This window comes from Anabrus simplex, chromosome 13 (assembly GCF_040414725.1).
Source record: "Anabrus simplex isolate iqAnaSimp1 chromosome 13, ASM4041472v1, whole genome shotgun sequence".
NCBI classification, from domain to species: domain Eukaryota; kingdom Metazoa; phylum Arthropoda; class Insecta; order Orthoptera; family Tettigoniidae; genus Anabrus; species Anabrus simplex.
This window is the reverse complement of record NC_090277.1, coordinates 13,695,351-13,722,148: the sequence shown is the minus strand read 5'-3', so window position 1 is coordinate 13,722,148 and position 26,798 is coordinate 13,695,351. Positions and strand designations below refer to the sequence as shown.

Below are 26,798 nucleotides of genomic sequence, written 5' to 3'. Positions count from 1 at the left end.
GATCACAAATATAAAATTAGAAGGAATTTTAGCAGAAGCGATTGGGGTAGATTTTCATTCATTGGGAAGGGTGTGAAGGAGTGGAACAGTTTTCCAGGAGTAGTGTTTGATCCTTTTCCAAAATCTGTACAGATATTTAAGAAGAGAATAAACAGCAACAGAGAAAATAAATGAAGTGTTAGAGGGCATTTGACCAGTGCAGGTTATATTAATAAAAAAATGTGTGTGAATAAATTAATTCCATCCCCTCGTCTAAGGAGTTTGGACAGCCAAAGTAGGGGACTGCCTGCTGCCTGTAGGGGTGAAGTACAGTGGGGACTTCGAGGGCCCTGGGACCGCTACGGTAGCTGTGAAGGCCCTTCAGGAACTCTGAAAAGTGGTGGCAAAAGGGGCTCTGGTTAAGACACAGCAGGTCGGTATGCTACTTAGGTTCCAGAATGGGCAAAAAAAAAAAGAAGGAATGTAAAGTTTAATCTTATACCAGTTGTATAGTATCATTTGAAGTAATTCCACATACTGTATATCAGTTGACTATTTTTGTAAGTAGTACAGGAGATATTATACGTAGAATTTTGTAAACAATATAAATTTATTAAGGATGAGCTGTGTGTTTAATAGAAAAAATTGTTAGCGTAAATTGTATAATTTTGTATTATAGGAAAATTTTCTTCTCTTGTTAATTTAATATTTAGTGCTTGACAGTAATGTATTTTAGTGTACCATTTGCCACTGAGGTAGACACTTCATTTGCAAATAAAGAGATTTTTATTTGATTTGATCATAAACTTGATGCTAATAGTCATTTTCCAGTAAAATAAAATTTACATGCTTCAAAATTAGTCATTTGTTTCTGTAAATTTAAATGGAATGTGGAGTATTGAAGGCATCGACTGAGCTCCTACGTGATATGCTTGGGAAAATCTCCGACGTCATAATCCAGCATGCCACAGTGCTTGGAGTCTGTCGCCATTGCCAGGGGTGGAAACACACGTTATTAGTGTGAGGAAAGACGACAAGGTGGAATGGTTTAATAACGAACAACCGTAGAAATTTCAAGATGGACTGGACTGCAGTATTGAGTGAGGGGTGGGCTTGGGTTCAGTTCCAAACCTCTACGCAGTCTTCAGATGAAGTGAGGACATATGATGTTGTTGATGGTGATTCTTGCATCAAATGGGGATGTTAAGCCTTGAGCACATCCTTTTACGTTATTCAACAGGAGTAGGCTATGTGTCTGCACTGGAATTCCCCTTCCTACTCTCATACATCATCTCAGTCATTTAACCTCATTAAAACTCGGTACGAAGATTCATCTCACTTCATGCGCGACCTCATAGAGATGCAGGACAAGGATTGGACATATATACGTATTATTATTATTATTTTTATTATTATTATTATTATTATTATTATTATTATTATTATTATTATTATTATTATTATTATTATTATTATTATTATTATTATTTATTTCCGGCTCCATGGCTGAATTGTTAGTGGGCTGGCCTTTCGTCACAGGGGTCCCGGGTTTGATTTCCGGTAGGGTTGGGGATTTTAACCGTAATTGGTTCATTCCGCGGGTACGTTGACTGGGTGTATGTGTCGTCATAATTTCAGGTCGTCTGTGGGCGTCAAATCAAAAGACCTGCATGTGGCCAGCCAAACTTGTCCCTTTGATACTCCTGGCACTAAAAGCCATATGCCATTTAATTTGTATTATTATTATTATTGTTGTAATTATTATGAATTGATTATTATTATGAAGTTTAAAAACATTTATGTTAAAATTTTGTGTATACTTCGTGGTAATTGTTGAGATGTTTGACTTTCTCTTGATGTAGTCCTGTACTGCCTCCCCTCGCTGGTCCAGCTAGGACCCTTAACCACTGGTCCACAGTCCTGCCCTAGTATTTATGCGTAAATTGTAATTGCCCTGCACAGGAGGGAAGGGTCTTCTTGACCTCAAATTAGCTTCCAGAATTCTTCATCGTACAGCTCTCTCACTTCCAGTAACGTTTGTTATCTCCTTGAGATTATTTCCAGTCTGGACCACGGTTATTGGACGATCTTACAAGACCTGAAGGAGCAGGAACCTGTCAGTCACTGACATCCTGATCTATACCATTCCTTATATGTACATAGTTCACGAAATCGTCTCAGAGGCTAGTGAACATTCAAAAAGATACACCAATAACATGAAAGGAATAATGAATGCTTCGTCCTTCTTGATTAATGTGGTCTTTCTCGCAACTTCTTCTGCGTTAACAGACATCTATACTCATCAAAATAATGCTTAAGAAAAAGTGAAGAAATTTTATTACTTGTGGGAGAAATGATACATTATGTTGATATAATCCATCAGTAGCTTCCACTCTGGTATCTCAAAAGCTTTTGAAACTTAAAAGATCTTTATTTTGCGCTGGTGCAATAAAAACAGCGCCTCGCACTCTGTATTGAAGAGTGCCTGATGGAGTAGCATTTATGATTTATTGTAGAATTCATGTTTTCTTGACTTCCTTAAACTTAAATTGTCCGTGAATGTTGGTTTATTTTTTGTCTGATTAAGTTTTTACGAAGTTTTGCCAGTCATTGTAGTGTGTAAGCCTGACTTTGATAGTCGAAATCAAAATTGTTTTTCTGGACACAGTATCGTGAAACCAATTAATGTGACCTCACTGTAAATAACCACTAAGCAATAAATCTGCTGTTAGCAAAGGAGCATTTTTTGAAATCTTCTCATGTTCTGAATGTTGCGGTGGAAGACAGATGACATAGAACTTTTTTTTCTACGTAGCCTTTATGTTGCCCTTGACTGTGCTACAGCTTACAAGAAGTATAAAATCAGTATTACGATATAGTGACTGTTAATTGTACAGTGATACAGGAACCATATATGTAATTCACTAGTGTTTAAATTGATACTTTAAATATATATTGTGTGAATATACAAGATTAAATAAATATTGCTTGAAAATTACTCTGCTTCTAGTCAACTTGAAGCTGTAATAATAAAATTTAAAATGTAAAACAATGAAAGGAGAAACATGGGTCACTGCGCGTTTGATGCAGGAGGGGAGTTTTCAAAATGAATTTACACAGTTGTTATGGTGAATTTCCAGTCTGCTGTCCGGCTCCGTGGCTAAATGGTTAGCGTGCTGGCCTTTGGCCACAGGGGTCCCGGGTTCGATTCCCGGTAGGGTCGGGAATTTTAACCATCAATGGTTAATTTCGCCGGCACGAGGACTGGGTGTATGTGTCGTCTTCATCATCATTTCATCTTCATCACGACGCGCAGGTCGCCTATGGGTGTCATATCAAAAGACCTGCACTTGGCGAGCCGAACATGTCCTTGGACACTCCTGGCACTGAAAGCCATATGCCATTTCATTTTTCCAGTCTGCTGTAATCTGTTATGTGTAACTTTGTTCCAGATCAGAGAAGTATAAAAATACTTGCTGTTGATCCCAACACGTACAAGTATCTTCAGAGAAAGTGTGCCGCCGATGAAGCTAAATCTCTTGGCATTAAGATGGAGTCTGATGATTTTACCTTGTCAGAGGACGTCAAGGATGGTATTTTAAAGACTGAAATAAAGGAGGAACCTGCTGAAGACTGCAAAGAAGGTGCCATAAAAACGGAGGTGAAGTCGGAGCAGGCAGAAGAAGGAGCCTCTGAAGCCAGCAAGCAGGAAGATAAGCTAGGTGAGCAGTTTTGTTATTGCATACCTGGCAACCCTTCTGATTTAACCCGGAAAGTTTCTGTTTTTTTAACTCTTCTTCCAATTTTCCGATTTATTTTTACTTCTTCCTATTTTTGATCAATATAATCTCCAGTATAGTCAAAACTCTTCCCCTAGGATAAATTATTGTGTGCTTGTGTAATTTGCGCAACCTCATTTTCAAGCATACTTATTTTATGCTTTATTTGGCGAGTGTATTGTCCGTCGCCTTCGTGTATTGTATTTCCCACTCCCTACAGTATCGTGTGTGTTTTACAGCTGGGAATTCGGGACGGCAATCGTCTTGCAAGCAAGAGAGGCTAGCGCGTGCTAACGACTCTGTTAATCGCGACGAAGAATTGAATTTCTTGTTGTGTGGTTTCTGCGCTGTTAACATCGTTTCTGTGTGTAGTTTCGTTGTAGTTATAGGCCACGTGCTGTTTTCTTTTTCTTTCTTTGCGGGTCTGTGCTTTTCCCTGTCAAAGTCGCGTGTTAATAATGTATGAGACATATTGATCTGTTTTGTATGTGGTAGTTTAGTGTATTTCAGTGCATTTGTATTCATTCTTAGTTCATAATTTTAATGAGTAGAATGTATTTCAGAGAGTTGTGTTGGTGACAGTTTCTGGTTTTTTCTCTTCACATTATGGCCACCAAACATAGCACACGTTATCTCCATGTGTTCAGAGATACCTATAAAATTGAATTTTGAATTTTCATGTTACAAATAAAGGAAACTATTATGCATTTTGTTCTGCATATGTTACATTTTCTTGTAACCATTTTGTTTTTCTTAGTATAAGATTTTAAATTTAATGGTCAGTTCGCCTTGTAACTGTAGATGCCTTTTATGTTGTCCTTATCACTCAGACTGTGGCGCAACAAATGCTATGAAATCCAAGAATGAAAAATCTTCCTATTTTTGATTTCTAAAATTTGGCAGGTATATTATTGTGTGTACAGACCACTTGTCCATTTCATGACCGTATCGATGTTTAATCAAGAAGTATAAATAACCACCTAATCGACTTTATTAATGCCTCAGGCAAATTGAATAAAATTAAAACTTACAGGACATGTTTCGACCACTAGGTGGTCCTCTTCAGCTGGAAAGAAAAACATTATGACAGCGCAGAATAAACATCTTTTCCAAACAAGAACGAGAGGCAAGATGACCTATTCTGATGACCTCCATTTTTATCAAAGGAGTCTCCAAAGAACTTTTATTTGTGCTTATTGTCATAATGTTTTTCTTTCCAGTTCTTTATTTATACAGCTGAAGAGGACCACTAAGTGGTCGAAACATGTCCTGTAAGTTTTAATTTTATTCAATTTGCCTGAGGCATTAATAAAGTATCGATTAGGTGGTTATTTATACTTACTTCTTGTACAGACCACGTCAAAACACAGGGGTGAGTGATGGAAAGCTTCTTACTAGGCGCGATGGAATAACTCATTACCACCGAGCTCGATAGCTGCAGTCGCTTAAGTGCAGCCAGTATCCAGTATTCAGGAGATAGTAGGTTCGAACCCCACTGTCGGCAGCCCTGAAAATGGTTTTCCGTAGTTTCCCATTTTCACACCAGGCAAATGCTGGGGCTGTGCCTTAATTAAGGCCACGGCCGCTTCCTTCCCACTCCTAGCCCTTCCCTGTCCCATCGTCGCCATAAGACCTATCTGTGTCGATGCGACGTAAAGCAACTAGCAAAAAAAAATAACTCATTACCAGTAGTCGTTGCTCATTCAGTTAACTTGCGCTTTGCCTTTGGAGAGTCTTCTCTTTTGACCGGGACAATCTAGCATGCTCCATTATATTATCAAAGGTAGATCAATGATCGTTATACAGATGTCAGTAGTGTCGAGATTTGATATACAACACTGTCTGGTAATATTTCTGTCTTACACATCTGTTGGATCTACACTGTTCATAATGGCATCTAAAATGCATACTGCACTAATCCAATGAATAAAGCACTTGCACAGGGGAGCTAGTATAGATTTCTCCTTGTCTTTGAATCATTTTTTTGTTTTTTCATTTCATAAATTTGTTTGCCAATGAGTTATCCAAGTGCATTATTTTAATACTGTAAATGCACCTTGTTGAATACATTTTGGAAATAGTTTTTTTTCTGTGGCATTTGAAAGGTTTAGAGTGTAAATCATAGTTAATTGCAAGCACTAACCGGTCTTAGAATATTTTTTGATGCCGCAAGGGTTGGCATTTCTGAATTACGAGTTGGCTGTTAATTCAAAATCACGTAATTTGAAGTCCAATTTTTGCGTCCCAACAACTTCGATTTAACGAGGTTTTACTGTATTTTTATAATAAATATCTAAAAACAGGATTCTTAAATACTGAAATTCTCGTGACTAGTGTATATCTGATCTACTGACCTAGTTTGATAGTTGTGAATGTCTTTCCTGTACTTAATTTCTGTATTTAAGGAGATCATATCATTTTTTTAAGTTTGTACACGAGTAGTGCATTCTGACTGATGAAATGTTAGTGTCCCTGTATATCTCAACGGAGCATTTCAAAACGATGTATTTACAAATTGCTCTTAAGATCCCACCCCCCCTTTTTTAAAGCATTTCAAGTTCTTTTATTTCTTCTTTCTTGCATGATCTGCAAATTACATTCATATAAAGCAAATAAGTGAGAAACAAATCCTTTTAAGCTACTGTGTAGGTTTGATCCTGCCTTGGTCTGGTGATATTTGCAGGTACCTCATGTTGGTAGTTTTACTCACACGTATAAAGAACCATAAAAGTAGTTAATGGGACATAAAAACCCATAACATTATCATTTAATCCTGTGTCCTGTAACCTACAACCTGTGACAATAAAGTTAGGTGAATAGTCCTGTACTATCAACATAGATGAACAATGCACGACAGTGACCTTACTGTCCTTCAAAATAGTCCCCTCCCATAACTATGCACTGCTGAGATCGGCGATACTGAACCGTTCCCATCCAACAATAAGACATATGCCAAGCTAAGTTGGTTAGAGCTTCGTGGTTTGTGCGGTCTATGGGTGAAAATTAAATCTAACTTCTATAAAGTAAACACCAATGGTGTATATGAATGGAAAACAGGTGCATTTGTTGAGAATAAAAGGCAGATAAAGGGGGTAAAATGGATTTATTCAATAGAGCACATAATTATTATTCATACTAACAAAATTCCACGAAAAGACAATAAAACATGGCGCAAACTGTCATAATAAAACGCAATGTGCCGTGCACATTAGAAACAATTACAAATTACATCACTGAAATAGGTCAGTCCAAATGCCGAGCAAACAATTTATAAGAACAAAATATTAAATCTTGGCCTGATCTACATCTTTAGTTATAGGCAACGCCGCCAAGTATGTTGATTTCCCTGAAGGGAATTTCGATTACGATCGTCCGTCAGCTATGCTTCGACAAGAGGTCACGCTAGTTTCAATCCATATATACACCTATTTACATATGCAAAATTATTCATCACACTAAGGGAAAATCCAGGGGTCCTAACTTACATACTACACAAAATTACTGACAGATCTGATCTGTCGCAAACAACCAGCCTGAAGCTGTATACCTCAAGAGAAATTAGCTCCAGGCTAAATTTAAGAAACAAAGATTAATTCGTCAAGACACAACACACTGACGACAAACACGACAAGGCACTCCGATGCTGGTACATAAAATAACAAACCCAACTCCTGTAAAATAACAGTACAATCACAATATAAAGAAAATATATACATACAGTCAGAGCACTTCTTCATAACAAGGTCATTAGTGGCACGCCAGGCTGTCAGGTCAACCCCCTGGGACAAGTGGAGACTTTCACTTTTCATAGGACCGGAACACAGCTGGAACGTCATTCTTACTACCTCGCAGAGGACTCCAGGCAATCGGAATGCACCTTACACAGGCTGGGTCCAAGTAATTGCTTCCTTCACGGCTATCCCAGCCAGACTTGCTCACACAAGAAAAGAAGGTTTCTCTCTTAAATACTGCTGCCACACTACGTAAACTAATTATTTCTCCCGTTTATAAAATCTTCTGTGACAACAGAAACATCTCTTCTTCACCTTTCAACATATATACCGCACAAATCGCTCTCAAGGAAGACGTCACACATGGCCTTCCGTCTTAGCGGCTCGGGGGTTCAATTCTCGACTCGTATCTCTTTACTCTGCAGGCATATCCAGGCCCATCCTTGTATAAAGCAGCTTTCCCTCATAATATCCCTTCCATGCCATGTTCACAGGCATTCAAATCCATATCTGAGCTCCGCATGATACATCCGTCAATATCAGCCTCTCTCAACCCTTGCTCTGTTTTCCTCCCCGATCTCCTGTCGTCTCTGCTTATTCAAAGAACCTAAGTACACGATGACGTCCTGGCGTTCCTGTGGCAGCGAAAATATACCTGAAATCGCGCATAAATAAGAATAAAAGAAGCCTACACCGGTCTTTTTTTTTTTTTTTTTTTTTTTTTTTGCTAGGGGCTTTACGTCGCACCGACACAGATAGGTCTTATGGCGACGATGGGATAGGAAAGGCCTAGGAGTTGGAAGGAAGCGGCCGTGGCCTTAATTAAGGTACAGCCCCAGCATTTGCCTGGTGTGAAAATGGGAAATCAGGGCTGCCAATAGTGGGATTCGAACCTACTATCTCCCGGATGCAAGCTCACAGCCGCGCGCCTCTACGCGCACGGCCAACTCGCCCGGTACACCGGTCTTTGCTGATAACTATCCGACAATAAGAAGGCGGCCTGGCCTCGTTAATGATGAAACTGCCTTCCTGCCTTACACTTAACACATGCACCTCGGAATGCTCTGAAAGATAAAATAAATTCATGCGTGTACATTCCTAACTCAACCTTTTTACAACCCCTTTTTTCCAATAACTAAACTAACCATAAATCAATGAAACAAACAAGGGCACTAGCATACATGCTGCCCTGGATCTCCCACTGCTTAATTGACAATATAATGACAGCTCAAGCAAGCTGAGATTTATCGTTAATGTTACGCTAAAAACTGGTGAAACTAAGCAGACTTCAAATGTTACCCACATGCTTAAAAAAACTGACATATCCACTTAACTTGGTTGTCTTCAGCTCTTACACCATCTGCACAACTGCTGTGTCAGGAGATTTCCTCAGCCATGACACAACCCTGGATTAGGCATAGATATCAAGGATAATGTAATAAAAAACCTACAAGGTTGTGTACAGGCTGAAGATGCCCAAAATAATGGGTGAAACATGTACCTGACCTAAATAAGTCTACATAAAATCATGTAGATAATAACTACATTAAACGTGGAAAGTATTGAATAGGTGGTTTTTTATTAAATTATCCTTGATATCTATGCCTAACGTCATCTTCAGTACGGAACAATAATGAGAGTTATTACTTGTAACAACCCTGGATGGCGTGATAACATAAATGAATAACATTGATGGCTTCCATAATCGTCCTTGCAGAAGACACTCTTACAATAAATGGAAAATAAGTTAAAACTGCACTTGCTCAATTGCATGCGTGCGCACTATTTAAGCAGGTATTGCTTAGCACAAATATATGGATAATGTAATTCTTTGTTCAGAATTAAAGTACCATAGAATACTCCCGGATCAGTCCATATGCAAGAGCAATTACGATACGAGCGCTGAAGTGCTCCGCGATCGAGAAACCAACCCGAAATGTTGGCGTGTAGCACAGCTAATCAGTTCACGCGATCATACCGGTATGCACACTACCTTCCCGGTAGGCACACTACCTTCCCGGTATGCACACTACCATCCCAATTGTCTATCGCGCTCTCACATGCATGGTACCTACCGCATTCGGCCTAACAGCGAAGCGTCACACGTGAAGAGGTAACTACACATATACGGACTTGTAACTCCCGTATTTATTAAATGTTAATCACACCAGGGCGATGCATTTTAATGTAGTCCAGGTACGCTTCTATGTACATAATATTCATATTACAGTCATAAAGAAATAACGTCACTGTAGCACTTTGATATCAGACAAAGAAAAATGACGATCTCGACTGGCGTCGAGACTACCTTCAGTACCACGAACAACTCACGACAGACCACGCTTCCCCTAGCCACTGCTGGTTTTATGGATTCACCCGTGTCTTTCAAAAGAGGGGGTGGCCCTGTCGACTATCGCCCGAGGTGTCAACCGCTTTCTCAAGACAAAGTACACGACTGTTGGCACCTAGCCACTTAAATATATAGGTTGAAGTTAGCCGAAAAATGAACAGATAAAGAGATCCAAATTCAATTACTACTCTTAAGACGTATCGAAACTGTGGAGCACGGGTTTTATATCAGATGTCTCCCGTCTTTCTAGCAGGTCAGCACTGTGATGATCAAAATTAGCAATCCCACGCAATTGTCTTGGAACAACACCCTGACCGTGGGCCTCGCCTTCACAGCTCGCGATTGGTTCACTTCAAACTCGCCGCACGTTAGACAACGCCGCGACACACTCGCAGCCTCGTTCAAACTTTCAAACCTGGCTACCGGCCGCTCTCCCAGGGTGCGGCCCAGAACAAAGCCGTTCGCTTGCCACCTCACAAACAAAGTCTTTCAAATATAACGACTCCACAGTGTTGCAATGTAATAGATAAGAAAAATGTTCCACCGATCAATACATTTATTGTGGATGAATTATTACACTAGTACCGGTTTCGACCTATCTTGGCCATCATCAGCTAGCACACAAATTTACAGTCATGGGATAAATTACAAAGAAGTTACTTAAGAGCATCCGGATTAATAGACGTTTTTAAAATATACCCTGTTTTAATGTGTTTAATGTGCTATATATTTTTAGTGTCTTATGATGTGGCATATATATTTTAATGTGTTGTGTACTCATGTCCATGCTCAATCAATAGGTTTTAGTTTATTCTAACCATCACTACTTTTAATCAGAGCTATTTTAACGCAACATACTGCAATATATTTTACTTCCATTTTTTATCAGACATCCGGATGCTCTTAAGTAACTTCTTTGTAATTTATCCCATGACTGTAAATTTGTGTGCTAGCTGATGATGGCCAAGATAGGTCGAAACCGGTACTAGTGTAATAATTCATCCACAATAAATGTATTGATCGGTGGAACATTTTTCTTATCTATTACATTGAATCCAATCAATACGGAATATGAAACTTATAAATAATAAAATCCACAGTGTTGCGCAATATTGTCCCTGGGGCAATATGATATGTTTCAATACATGCCCTGGAAACTTTGCAATGAGGCTTCCTTTGGGAAGGTGTTCATAAACCTAGTCACTTTTCGTTGGATGTCTGGAATATCGTCAAATCTCTTTCCTTTCAAAGCGAGTTTGAGTTGTGGGAATAGGAAGGTCTGGAGGATTGAGATCTAGCGAGTATGGGGGGGCTGTTCAAGTTGCACCACCCCCTTTTTTGTCATGAACTCTTTGACGATATTGGCTGTGTGTGGGCGAGCGTTGTCAAGGACAAAAAAACCATGAACCTTGCTGTGCGTACTGAGGTCGTACCCTGCGTAGACGTTTCATGAAACGGGTCAAAATTTCAATGTACCGTGCAGCATTCAACATCGTTCCCTTAGGTAAAACTTCCTTGTGGATAATGCCTTGACTTCATAATCTATAATCTTCATTTCCATATTGACGAATTGCACAATTAAAAATAGGAGAGGATTTCCACCAATCAATACTTATTTATTGCATATATTAAGCTACAGGACTGGTTTCGACCTCATATACAAGGTCATGTATGTATGGTTCAGCTGAAGATGACCTTGTATATGAGGTCGAAACCGGTCCAGTAGCTTAATATATGCAATAAATAAGTATTGATTGGTGGAAATCCTCTCCTATTTTTAATAATGCCTTGACTATCGAAAAAGGTGATGAGCGTTGTTTTGTTGCGTGACTTTTCGGCTCTGTTCTTTTTCCAATGGGGGGGATCCCGGAGAACGCCATTCCATGCTTTGCCGTTTCGTTTCAGGGTCCTACCTGAGACACCACGCTTCACCCTCAGTGACAATACCGTTCAAGAAATTTAGTGTCGCATTCGCTGTTTCGACAAAATCCTGTGAAGCCTCTAAACTTGCCTGCTTCTGATCGTCAGTCAAGTGATGTGGCACAAGACGAGAACATGTTTTCCTCTTCCCTAACCTCTGGATAACGATTTGTTGCATGGATTCAGGGTTAATCTGCAGTTCATCCGCTATGATGCACACAGTTAATCGCCGATCGTTCGTGATTAATGTCCTTGCCTTCTCAATGTTTTCGTCACTGACGGCGGTTGCCGGTGTTCCGCTACTGGGGTTGTCAGAAAAACTTTCCCAGCCTCCTCAAAAATGGGCGAACCACTCTTATACACACTTCAAGGACAGTGCTTGATCTTCATAAACACGTACCAGCATCGCATGCGTTTCTTTTGGTGTCTTGCCATGCTTAAAACAAAACTGTACATTGATCTTTTGGTCGTTCATGTTCCTGTTTGCCATTCAGAACCAACGCACTAAACACGCACTGTGTCAAACAGGTCTTACACCGCACACACACAATACCCAACTGAACAATGTTGGGAGCAGGTGGTCAAAAACTGCTGCTACGCAGGTGCAGCATTCTGTGTCGCCAGTGTTGCCAGATTGACCGTTCTGACTTCATTCAATGAACTTTATTGTCACAGATTGTACTCAACACTAATATGCCTGTGGCTTAAAGTTATGTCCAGAATAAGGCCAAAAGATGGAAATTACCTGACTCTTTCCACTATTTGAGTCTTAATTTTTACTCTGTTGGAGAGGTTTTAACGTAAGATGGCTTGTGAAAAATTATTCACCTTGTTAGTACGTTTTTGAAGGACTGAAAAATTTTGACGTCAAATGTGGGAAAACATACTTTTGAAAAACGCTATACTGTATTTATGAGTGAAAAAGAACGCGGTGTAGATGTGCGTATTAAACTGCTGACCCTAACAATTAGTTACATGCACTCCTAGAATCACAACATAGGTTATCAATAATGTACACGGGGAATAAATGAATTACTGTGCCTCTACACTGTAATGTATTCCAACTACTGCACTCTACACAGCACACTATGATGTATTTCGGAATAAATACTGCATAGTAAACTTGTGTCCTCATCCTGAGATGGTGCAGCTCTTTTCAGGTACACCCCCAATGGAGGTGAGCTGCATGTAGCAGCCCTCCTGCCATTCTTAAAATTTTTGGCAGTACCGGGAATCATACCCGGGCCACCGAGGATGGCAGCTAATATTGCTAACCGTTACGCAACGGAGGCGGACAATACTGGCGATAATACATCCCATACGCAAAACAGGAAGCGTAACTGATCTCCCAGAGATCACGTATAAAATTCTCTCCAATATGCAACTAAACCACCAAATCGGTGATTACTAAGTGGATTCAGAAAGGGGAGGTCATGTGCATAGAAATTTTGACTCTAAAAAACATTATAGCATAGTTTCAAAACACATCTAACAAAAATTGTCATCACATTTGTCAATTTCAAAAAAGCTTATGATGGTATAGATCACGTCTCATTATTTAATATTTTAACAGAATTTGGACTTGACCAAAAAACAAGAAAGATTATAAAGGATACACTGACTGAAACAAAAGCTAAAGTAAAGTTTATGGGTGCATGTAGTGATGAGTTTGAAATAAATACAGGTGTACGTCAAGGTGCTGGGCTCTCCCCTTTACCGTTTGTCTTCTTGAAAAAGTTGTTTGAGAGTGGAGAAAAGCAGATGCACCATTCCACCGACTAGGACCAAAAATTAGAGTATTGACATAGACTGTCACGTTTGCTGATGATGTGGCATTAATTGCCAAATGTAGTTCTGATACTACACAGAAACAGACTGGTATATTGGAAGAGCAAGCAGCATAAATAGGACTTAAAATCTCATATGGAAAAACAAATCATAAATGCTCCACCTGAACTTAACATTGATATGAATAACATTGCAAGAGTAAAGGAATTTAAGTACTTAGGCGAATGGATACTGAAAATGGCAATGAAAATAAATCAGTAGTTTCAAGAATTCAGTAAATGGAAATTGCTTTTCAAATCACAAAGAATGTTTATAACAAAAAATGCTTGTCCTTGAACAACAAAATTTGTCATTACTTAACAGTGGTCAAACCTGAAGCTCTTTGTGCTTCAGAAATGTTCAGTTTCCATCATAAAAACGTAAGGAACAATTAGAGGAAAATCATGATAAAATTCTTAGGGTCCAGAATTAAAATTGGAATGCAGTAGAAGTCCGCTATAACGAGTATGGCCTATAGCGAGAACTCGGTTATAATGACAGCTTTTTCTCGTCCTTGAAAATTCCTATAGTACACTGTGTATTAGCCTGTGGTTACAGCAAGAACCATATAACCATTATTACGAGCGATTAAGCGTGCATAATATTTCCTATTATCAGTATTTATACACTCCAGCGATTATATTTGTTCCAAGGTATGTGTGGAATGCAGAGATGGTGAAAGAAGGTGCGGGCTTGAATGGGTCTAACTACAATATCGAGAATTGAATTAAAATTTTAACAAAGCTTGTCATCATTATCATCATCATCATTTCCCTTTATCCAGCTGTAGCCGGGTAGGGGCAAATATGGTTCCTCTCCACTTTCTTCGGTCTTTCCACCACTCCTCCTCCACTAGGTGGAATAACAAGAGAAAAACAAAACAGGTACAATGCCAATTCTGAAACGATACTTGGAAAAATCCAAGATAAATAAAGTTTACATCTTTGGGGCTTCCAGCCCTTAGTTTACAGCTTCAGAGATACCGGATCCAGTTTACAAAAACTTAATAACTCTCAATGTTTAAACAGGGATGGGCATATCCCGATTGAAGTGCACTTGCTCTAAAAGTTACAGTATCTAGCCTTCCTTCACTATTACAAAACCTTGAAAAGAGCTTTCAGGCTCTCAGTTTCTTCCAGCCTACTCAAGGCAACATTACGGGAATATCAGACAATCTATGGCCTCGCAAGGCACTATTCACAAATTGAAATATTTTACTCGGGGGTATCTAGTACCCAACCTACTGGGCCTTTGCGAGGAAAAAAAAACAGGTTAAATAAACGGCCTTAACACAAACTGAATGGAGGCGACCACTGCGCTCCAGATAATGAAATATAAAATCCTACAGGGCTCTCGGCCGATGAAACCGGGGGCGATTCCCAAACTACTGAGGTGGCTCGCATGAAAATCACTTTAACACATTACAGGAAGAAAACAGTTATGAAAATGTAGTCACCTCAAACCAAGATGAAGGGGAACTCGAGAGGGAAACTCACTCTCTATCCCCAATTTACAGTTAAAACTTTCTGAAATTTTACATTAGCCGAAAGAAAATTTACATTTTAGAAAAGAAGGTTACATAGTTAGGATTCAGATCTTCCCCTCAGATAAAGTTGCAGAGACAGCAAGAAAGATAGAATTTACGTGGCCATTACACACGTAGACAGGCGGTGATCAGTTGACAAGGAAACACGAAAAGCCCCAACTTATATACCCTCAGGGAAGGTTCGAGAGAATTCAAGACTAAACCGGCCACACCCTCTCAGTTTTTATTGGCTAACACAAAGTGAGCAAAAAATGCGGGATTGGTTGAAAATTAATTACAAAAATTCCTGATTGGCTAGATTCACAACTGGCGGAAAGAAAAAGAAGTGTTGCCAACCCAAAAATAAATTAACATAGATTCAGTTATGAAAATCTAGACATACGAATCTTCTTTAAGTTATAAATTCTTCCACCTTGCACCAGAATGCATGACCATAGTTTTTGGTAGTGTCATCTGTGGAAAAATGTCCAAACTTCTTGATGTATAGCAAAACAAAACAAGGAGAAATTCAATCAGTTTAGGAAGCTTCACAATACCACAATTACTTATTATTTCAGTAGTGACATCTTCTGATTAAAATTCCAAGTTCTGGTAGTATTAGTTTCACTTTTTGTTCGATAGAGGAGTTTATTAAGGCGCTTATTTTGAATGAGCGGAGTTGAGGTGTACCTCCTGGTACAATATTGAATGTGATAATCTCCCGTGTAGGTTTTTCACTATGTGCACTAGCGAACACTCTCATCAACATTTGATTTCGAAGGCAACGTTGGAGTCGATTAGTAATACCTGTCGACTCGTATTCTATAAGCACAATTTGAAATGAAAGACAACATGTTTCTGTAATAAATGCGTTAATAACGTGGTCGATAGCAGTAGTTAACTCGTTAGAAATAAGGGCTAAAATGAACGATCGCTTAATTTGAAAACTAATTACTGCTATTAACCAAGAATGTGATACACCTCAAAATATGGCGCAGAGTGGGTGATTGATTTTGGATGTTAATTCAATCAGTACAACCTTGTTAGGCGTTTCTGCAGGGGTCACTGGGGCTTATTAAACAAAAATAGTGTATTAAAAGGTGTGTAAAACACCTGACAACAAATACAAAAACGTTAGCAGTGGGATCCCATAAAAGTACCAGCGCATTATTGCAGATCACACACTTTCTTAAACAAATCTCAGCAGAAGCCTTATATTTCGTACCAGTGGGTTAAACATTATTTTCTGGTCACTCTTTTTGACCATGAATTTTTGAGGTTAAACTTGGCCATGTGCGAGAGAAATGTCTTTGACCGTCATCTTGAATGCGACAACACTTCGATCGACTCAGGTTGAAACTTAAGGTGCCGTTTTTAACATACACGCCACAGTTTGAAGGATGCGTATGCCTGTCCACTTCCTGGATTTTGTCTTCATTAGTAAGCGATTTTACAACTTTGTCAGTATCTATAATAACGGGGCTACCACAAGACAAATATGCACCACGCTAGTCACTTTCACGCGATTATGTTCCTAGTCCTTGTGTATTCTATCACGCGACAAATATTCGCTACCCTTCATTATGTCACTCAACACAGAATACATTTCTAATATCTGAATGGAATGCGAAATGCAAGCACAGACAGGATTACTGGGTTACTCAGCAATATCAGTGACACCCGGAGAGTAAAACTGAACTTTCCCAAGGCTAAATTTCCAGAATTCAAGGCCATCTCCGGTTTTCGCTTAAGTTTCCCTGACCTCCCTCCTGTGGCGAGGGATCTAATCTGTGTTTGTTTCACATGGGATGACATAGAACTATTTCGGGGCTGGGAAAAATGTGATTGTACTGAGTGGTAACAAAAATTTGTGACATGATAAATGAGGTATTTTTAAATAGATTTAAAACGACGTGAATCGGGACTACAAAGTTTCACTGTATTTTCTCATGTCTGGTTAAATTTCGGAAAGGCTAATTCCGAGTAATTTGTAGCGAAAAGGTTATAATTACTCTACTGGTGCCTGAAATATAATTTCATGATACATATGAGGTTAAGTTAGGTTGGGTAACTGTTTGAATAAGAAAATTGAAACGTTTGCCACAGAAGCTACAGGAGTGATACTACTAGAATTTTTCTGAATGAAATTGAAAATACACATCTACGTTGTCTCGGAATTAGAAAAATAACCTACGAGTAAGCTGTAGTATGGAAATCTGCAAAACTCAAGTTTTGATCAAACGGACTGACGTTACATATCAATTTTAACGTGTGTGAGTTCCCTCCCACCCGACTTTTACAAAAATCTGATATAACAACAATCCGCTATACCGAGTACATTTTTCGCTGTTATGAATTCTTGCTATAACGGACTTCTACTGTACATTACCCCAAACCCAACTCGGAAATATATTTTAGAATATGTAATCTTACTGATACAATAAGACTGTGACAAATTCAATTTTTAACCCATTTGAAAAGAATAACACCAGACTTACTTATCGAATACACAAATTTCTGCAAATCAAATGTACGAGATGGTATAAGCAAGTAGAGAAATATGTCACTGAATTAGAATCACCAAATCTGCAGAATAGAAACGTAATCAGGAAAATTGTTCACACAAGGGGATTTGAGGAAGATAAGAAGAAACCAACACGATGTACTTGGTTGGAGAAACAAATTACATCAGATGAAAATAAAGAATTATTGGGCAAGGATGAAAGTTTAACAAATATTGATTCCGTGTGGTCCTAAGTGACCCATTCATGCAGGGGAAGAAGAAGAAAGAACGAAATTCTGCTCATTACACAACTTTGAAAAACATATCCAGAATGGACTGCCTTTTCTTTTGTCTAAGTTTACATAGAACCAAATCCATCTACATCATTAAAGCCATGTCATCATCAGCAACAACTAAACTTGTGACATCATCTCACTTTGTCCATCGCTTCTAATGCTTTTGAAAGTGTACGCACTGTTCCTGGTTTGTCCTATTGTTTGCTTTCTTGCTGTCGCTTATCGGCCGTCTGCTCATCGAGAATTTCATCAGAGGTCAGAGACTGACAGACCACAACACTTGTCATCAGTCTATATAAGCATCAAAGCTTACGTCATTGTCTTCGCCCACTATATGTTGCCATTCATCAGTCATCGCAAGGTTTCTGTCTATAGGCGTGAAGTAACCTGCAGCAACACTACAGAAACCATCCATCTTAAAACATTTCTTGATGGTGTTCAGATCAATTTAATCCAAGCAGATCACTTCAAGTACTGTTGTTTTCCTTGTACTGGTTTGAAGAGATACCAATTGCTTCTGAACGAGCTGCTTCCTGTATTTTTGTTTCACACATTTGATGATGCCCTTATCAGGCTGCTGCAGGCGACTAGTGCAGGTAGGTCGGGGGGGGATTCTCTTTCCATAGATATGCAGTGTAAGTGGTATGTGCTGCACATTGGTCAATGAACAGCAACATTTTTCTTGTTCTGAGTGCTCATTTTTGCATCCAGTGCGCGTAAACATTGCTCAAATCTTGCAGTTACCCGGGTGTTCACATTGGATGTGTACTTGCTAGGAAATGTCCGCACAGTTTGAAAGTAGTGTGGACTCCGCTTTTCCTATTACCAGTAGAACTTAGGTTTCCGTTGCACTTTCATTGCCATTCAAAAAGACTCAACTTTCCTCCATGACATTTTTTCTCCTTTAAATTTCAGGATTTTGTCAGTTAAGAGGTGGAAGAAAAAAAATTTAAAAACCTGTTTCGTACACACTGAAAACATCATGAGGACTGTACTTTGTCATTATTCATGCCAGGAGCCCTGCCTCACACATCTGTACACCAGCTGGTGCCAATTCTTGAACCTCGTGATCCAACCATCCGAAGCTTTAAAATCTACGATACTCATCTGCACTGTTTACAGGTCTGTGCTCAAACCATGGTTCTGTCAGTTGGTATGTTCAAAGAACAGGCTTTCCAGTTCAGGAAACTGTTCCTTTTGCCGCTCACCCTTTCTTCAAAGCCACGTTCTGTTTCAGTGGAGACGGAATAATATTCCACTTTTGCAGTATGTCCACCCGCTTGATGTGAGGGTTACAGTCCATCTCGTGAATATGTTTCAACGTATCATCGTTTGATATCTGTCGTACTTTCTTCGTATCCATTATGAAAAATACAATGAAATAGATTGTAACAACACACCAGTGAAATACACAAGCACGAGCAATGAGGTGAGCAAACTGGCAGTGAGACGCTTCTGAATACAATACAGTATAAAAAGTCACCAGATCTAGCAAAATAAATTCCGACACTGACAAGAACAAAACAATCTCTTGGTCACTAGCTTAGAAGACAATGCATTTCTTAAAACACAAATCTACAGAAACCTTCAGTGTACTGTGTGTACTAATAATTTAAGAAACAACATAGTGACTGGATTAAGTGAGGCTCTTCAAGGTAAATATGCGTACGGTAATTCGTAAGTTCTGTCATTGCCTCTTCAATGGTTCTGCATATACCACTAACCTGAATTTCTAATTAATACAGAAACAAAAGTCAACTTCTGTCTACCAATAATAAACGAATAATGTAGCGATTGGACGTGCGAAATCCAAGAAAACGAGAGAAACATAGGGAGGGGTGGGAGAGAGGCATCGGCTATTACTTACGTGTTGCTTCATAGCTCAGAGCAGTTCTACACCGTCAAATCAGACATTGGAAGCAATATCACATCATGTTTTCTAGATGCAAAATTTTGTATTTATGTAATGAAATACTAGTGGAACCGTGCTCCTCCTCAGCATTCCTTATAAATAAGTCAGGTAACTTGTCTTGATATGCCTGTCATATAGATGTTGATATTGTTTTTCTGCCCTTTTTAATAATTTTATGAACAATGAATACCCATACATAATAACTGATTCATTCGTGATGCAGTTTCTAACATTTCTTTCCCTACAATATTCTTTGTGCTTCGGCCATTCGGCCGTATCTGGATCTTAACATTTTCAAACAATCTTTCCCAAGATAGTGCAGCATACAATTGGTCGTCACTGAATACTGGTTTGGGTAAGACTTCCCACTTTTTCAAGAGTTTGTCCCTGCACTTTATCAATGTTCATACAGAAGGCTGGTCGATGTGATACCTTCCTGTCTGTACGTACGTAGACTGTATTCTCTTTCCAGCACGTATTATTAGGAACATTGCCATCTTTAGAGTATATTCAGAAGCTGGGGTAGGTCAGAGAATCAAAGAGTAATATTCTTCCATGATCAGAGGAAGTGTACAGTCTCTGGCTTGACAGGTAGTAATCAAATGTGGCTGCATGCAATAATAATTAGTAAGTTAATATTGTATGGTCCACCTTTTTCAATACTATATTATGCAATATAATTGAATTAAATTACTAAACTAGGGACTAGTTTCAGTCTTAATGTAATACATCTAATAACTAAGCAAATGTAAAAACACACAATTGACATGAAAACTGATGTACTAACACACAATTATTATTAAAATCTGGGATGAACTAAGTGTAAAATCTGAAAAATAAATTAGGCTCTAAATTCTTAGCATCTGGAGTATGTTCATCATCCATACTCTTTCATGTATTGATATTCATAGAATTATTAGTTCCATCACTGCTAATCATTACAATTTCAGTTGCAAAACAGGAACTGGTAAATGTTGATTCTGTAGTCAGATCATCAATCACCAAATCTACTTGAGTGGTGTTAGCAGTATGCAAGCCACTGGGTGCCACTGACCTAGCAATGCGTCATGATTCACCGGCAGGTAATTCTGGAGAGAATAAAACAAAAATGAAGCAAATCAGTCCAGTAGAACGGATGGACGGATTTGCCAAAGCTGTTTTTAGTAAACTCTTTAAATGTATAGGTGAAGGAGACCTGGTTCCCTAACAGATAGTCCAACAAAATTTTGATATTTGTAAGTGGGGAAAATGTATTAAGGGGATACATTAATATGCATTTAGCAGGATTGGGACTGGGACTGACTGGAGAAAATAATTATGTTGAACTGGAAAACACGGTAACCAAGAATGTGCTAATGAGATTCCGCTGTATTTAGTTTAAAACTATTTAACCCTAGAACTGCGGACCGTCTTTCTGGAAGACGGTGCATTGCTTCGTCAAGTGCGATCGTCTTTCTGACAGACGGTGTCTTTCTTCTGCCACAGATTTATAACTGGATGCCAGATGGCACTAATATAGATACCAGTTAAATACTGGTACTTTTATCTTCACTTTTGAAAGTCTTTGAAAAACAAGCAACAGTATTGAGAAGTTCATTTAGCTGTAGAAGTGAAAGTATTTTCATATGTTCTTAGAATCAAGATGGCAGCCTGCTTTGTTGACTCTTCTGAAATCGGGCGCTTGATTTCCGAAGATCTTAGCGACAGTACTTACTGATGGTGACACCGATTATTGTGTTAATTCCGACAAGGAAATTATTCCTGAAAGTAATGAAAGTGACAGCAAAGTACGAGGTGCCTCGGAAGTAATGGAAAATTCCGATAACCGGAACGATGTTCAAATTGGTGCATGTTATATTATTATTGGCAGTACGTCAATATTTGAAGAAACCAGTGAAGGGATAAGTGTGAACTGTTGATATTTGTTTAAAATGTTATAAATACTTTGATCGCAACACAAAAAAAAGAAACTGCCCTAAGAAAACCAAAATAAGGTGTAGGTTCAAAATTCGTGAAAAGAACTCAAAATCAGTTTGGAGAAAAAATGTGTTTTACTTAGCTTCTGAAATGAAAAGTGAAGAATTGTGTGGGGAAAATGTAAGAACATACCTGTGTGTTTCAGGATATCATGTTTCAGGAATAAATTATATATCACAAATTATTTTCTTAAAGCAAAATATTTCACTTTACAAAAGAAAATATTTATAAAATCCTCCTATCAATACAATTCAAGTCATCTGTTAGATGAAGCAAAGTCTATACATGTTTCAGCCTAATCTCAAGGCCATCTTCAGTAGTAAAACAATTATTACATAATATACAAACAAATTAAAAAACGTAATGATGTGAAGTGACAGTGATCATGATAAGTGAGTTAAAAACACATTGAGGTGCAGAGTCCTCTCGTCTAATAGATCTTGCTGGCTGTTAAATAAAACATTATGCTGAGGAGTGTAGTGAGACCGTCAATACTACGAATAAAACGTGTAACATTTGTAACTAAAAGTTGTCGTCTCGAATGGAGATGACCGACACTCCTCAGCATAATGTTTTATTTAACAGCCAGCAAGATCTATTAGACGAGAGGACTTTGCACCTCAATGTGTTTTTAATTCACTTATCATGATCACTGTCACTTCACATCATTACGTTTTTTAATTTGTTTGTATATTATGTAATAATTGCAGAGATGCCAACTATTACGATTTAGTCGTAATAATTACAAATTACCCATCATAATTACGCCTTTACGAATCACACACCACAAATTACGATTTTTTGTTGATTTTTAAATCTAAGTTTATGAAGTGTTCAAAAGGATACACAAGGCAGCTTGAATTCTCTGAATATTATTTTCCGATTTCTCAGTAATAATTTATACCCCTTTCATGTCCCTCGTTTAAGAATATTTCGAGTTTTCAAGCGCCGAACGCAGTGTGTGCTTCCAGTTCCGGAAATATAAGCACCTGTGAAGTGGTATATCTTGCGGAGTTGTTGTCTTTGTTCGTCACATAATCAGACTTCCATGCAAGTATGCGAGTTCTTTTGTCTTTGTTTTGGCGGTAAAGTGGTGACAAACTCCGTTTACTTGTGAATACTGTGTGCGTGACTGTTGAAGATGTATTTATTGCGATTTTGGTTGCCAAATTTACATATATTGCTCTTCTAGGATGTATGCTAATCGTGTGTTACGAAATGCGAAAGGTTTGAAATAATGAAGCGATTTCTTGTGCAGGAAAATACGTGTGATTACGTTACCGTGATTAGTGACGCTAGTAGTAAATATAATTGAAAAATTTAGGGAGGTATACTCGGAAGAATGGCCTTCTTTAATGCATTCCTCAAAATCTCATTCACACGTGTTTTGTAGTGTGTGTAGTCGCGATGTTTCGGATACGCATGATGAAGAAGAACAAGACTGAATTTCGTGCTAATATGAACTCCGAACTGTTAAGTGCTCTGTTAGTGCAGAGGATGCACATGATATGAAAAAAAAAAATGTCACCAGTGTACGTTGACCAAAACACAAGCTTTAAATTAAATGATATGTAAGTTAGTAAGATTACGGAAAAAGAAAACTACGACTGCTGCATTACGAATTACCTTTCTTGAAAGTTGGCATCTCTGTAATTGTTTTACTACTGAAGATGGCCTTGAGATTAGGCTGAAACATGTATAGACTTTGCTTCATCTAACAGATGACTTGAATTGTATTGATAGGAGGATTTTATAAATATTTTCTTTTGTAAAGTGATAACCGTCAATATGGAATGAGATTCATAACTTGCAAAAGCAAAATATTTCGACAATTCCCTTTGTTCAAAGAAAATTATAATTTTATATTTCGATAGTTAGAAATCATGACAATTTTTAAAATTATTTCTGACATCATCTTATTGATCAATCTTTCAGCTTTCTGTTGGTGTATAATATGGATTTATTGGGATTAATATGAGTTTAGAGGGATGATTTTAATTTCATAGTGTATATGGAGGAAAATAACTGCAGCATTTGACAAATAAACCTGCAGCAGTTCTAGGGTTAAAACAAAATTATTATCGGTCACCCAGTGTAAGAGAGTATTTAATTCTCTTTGTACTTTATCCATTATTTGTTCTTCAGTCATCTATGTAAAAAAAAAATTTTTTTAAAGGAAATATCATTGCAAATAAGAATAATTTACCAAATAGTGTCAGTTTATATATATTGTTTTATCAAAAAGAGTGTTGATCCTAGTACTCACCCCTGACAAGATGTGATCTGTTTATGAAAGATTTTCCAACCCCAAAAGAAATGTGTATGTGTCTGTCTTTCTGTGTTTTCCTGTTTGTCATTATCTCCTCTTTCTGTTGCTCCTTCCTTTCACACTGACCTGTCACTGTGTTTTATCCTGTTAAGTGTTCTTTTTCATGTTCATATCTTCCTGTATCGGATTTGATTTCTTTTTTAAATAGAGTGTGTGTTGCATACAGCAATCTTATTTATAAAATGTTGCCCCAAAAATATGTATACACGAACATGTTTAATTACTTTTATTGAAGTCATTTTCTTAAGACTTTTGCCGCATTACCTGATTTCTGTTTAAGAACTACTGAATTTTGTTTCCATTACTAAGAGGGAATGCTTTGATGCTTGTTCCAGCCTCTTTGAAGAACATGAAGGTGTTCCCTCCGATCTCCTCATTTGAAGAGATAGATATTAGTAAGGCTCTAACATCACCTGGGAGATTACATTATCCAAAGATTGCAAAGAAGTCAAGACTGGACGAGTTTCTTTCTCGGAGGTCCCACTTGAAGCTGATTGAAGAGAGAAGCCTTGCACAGAATGCATTGAAACGGGTGAGTTGTTTCAAAATCTCTTTATTTATAAATTGCTTTCTCTTGGGTTTGAGGAGTTTTAGGAAGCTCCAACTCTTCTCAGCATGATGTTCTGGTCCACCAGAACCCGAATGACCTTTGCTCTTCTCAGCGTGGGCCTGAGGTAGTTGCATCGTCACTTCTCTTTCTGTCGTACTAAGTTCGTGGTTGATTTTAGCTGATGGGTCTGAATCCAGGGCGAGTGAGTTACAGGCTCTAAATCACGCTCATCATAAGGGTAGTTAGTCCATACGGCAGCTGATTTTTTGCTATGGTTGACAGATGCCTGTTGTTGTTGTTGTTGTTGTTTCATACACGTCAACCTTCCTTGATAAATGCTTTATGCAACAGGAATGTCTCATCAAATTCCATTCGGTGGTTCTTGAGATTAGCCTGCACAAACATAGAAAGGAGACGTACGGTGGTTTTTATTGTGTAAGAATTCTATAGAGCTTCTTATACTAATGTTCAGTAGGATAAAATACAAAGGACATAGTTGTAAATAGACATGTATTGGTGACAGACTGTTTTAAAACACCCATTTCTATGGGGAAAGATAATGCTCAAATTGTCACTTTCAAATTCACTCTCGGAACCCACCCCACTCATTCTCATTGTCATGAACTTCTGGTGTGTTACACTCACTGTTGGATTTAAAAAAAAAATTTCCAGTTACAGTATGTACTAGTGTTTTATAAATTTATATTTTATGTTCAACATACTAAAAAATTTAAAGGTCAGACCTGAAAAGCATGACTTCTGTATTAATTAATATTGCTTGTTTCAGGTTAATAAGGACAGCAAAGAAGGCATCGTAAAAGCAAGCGGGGGGCACGAAGAACCCATGGAATCGTCCAGCAAGTCTCCTGACGAGCCAGACGGAGAAGTGGACATCGAGAACGAAGAGAGCGATGCAGAGAGCGAGGGTGTCGACCACCTCCTTCCGTCCATGTTGTTGGGAAAACTGTGCGTTGCAAACAACCTCCAGTCTCAATCGGGGCTCACAAAGGAGGCGCTGGGTACAATCACGAGACGGATAGCGGCGTTCAAACAGCAGTACGCCCGTCTCACGCGTATAGGAGGTCGCAACCTTAGCTGTTATTCTCGTGAGTGCAATATTAGCAGTAAGCAAACGAACCCTGGGTCTGTCGCGGGAGTGATTCCATCCTGTTACTCGCCCATGTGCCTCCAAAGAGCTCGAGTTCGAAGAGAACTGTTACTCCTGCTCCGAAAAGCAAATACTCACACAAACAATAACAATCTTGTGACGAATGCTATAGTGTCTCCAAAGACTGTCCCAGTGACCGCCACCAATCAGAAACTGAATGGTGATCCATCTGTTGTTGAAGGTAAAATTGCCTCTATCATTAAGTGTGAAGTAGTGCGTTCCTATCCTTCCATATACGACTTGAACTTTATGATCAGGTCTTAAGAATACAGCACTGTATTCCGCCAGCTCACTACCCGGTGCTAAACCACAATAGATGGGCTCAGTCACCATCACCATTTCTCCTCAACCCCTGACAAGCTTGTTTCTACTTCCCTGTTTTATCAGGAGGGTGGGTATCAACATTCGTAAGAAGAAGGCTGGATAAGCTAAGAAAAAGGAAGTAGAGAAAAAAAGTCAAATAAAGGTGGAATTAGCCTACTTACGTTGACCTATGCTCCGCATGGCTTTACTTCTAAATTGACGTTTCACAAAACAAATTGCCTTACCCCTATTGCCGGCGTGCTACTGCCACAAGAACAGCTGATGCGATATGACTGCGGTAAACAGCCCTCAGAGAATGAAATACTGTACTCTGAAAAGCTAATGAATCTGGATTGAAAACAAATTTACAGAAACTACAGTTACTAACAACATCCCACACTAAAAAGAGAATATATGATTAAGAATAAAAGAGAATGAGGAAATAACACTCACCGCTAATGGCTGGCACAGGAAGGAGGGAACACTCCGCCGATCTCAGAGTCACTTTCTTGCCACTTGTTTTTTCCGAAGTACACTAAGACATGCTAAACATGAACAAACTAAGTACACTAACCAATACACGGACTTAAATAAAAACTACAGCTATTTTGAACTACTACTACAGCTATTTTGAACTACTAAACGTGTA

The 26,798-nt window shown here is 38.5% G+C and overlaps 1 protein-coding gene across 7 annotated transcripts in view; it reads left to right on the top strand.

Annotated features, from left to right (window-relative positions):
• The window catches only part of E(bx) (nucleosome-remodeling factor subunit NURF301 E(bx)), a 464,290-nt gene that overhangs the window by 165,083 nt on the left and 272,409 nt on the right, over positions 1-26,798 (top strand). For all 7 annotated transcript variants that reach the window (XM_068230140.1, XM_068230142.1, XM_068230143.1 and 4 more), the window contains 3 exons: positions 3,432-3,701; positions 24,464-24,660; positions 25,466-26,027. In XM_068230140.1, coding sequence (XP_068086241.1) covers positions 3,432-3,701; positions 24,464-24,660; positions 25,466-26,027 — 1,029 coding nt within the window. The remainder of the gene's footprint in view (positions 1-3,431; positions 3,702-24,463; positions 24,661-25,465; positions 26,028-26,798) is intronic.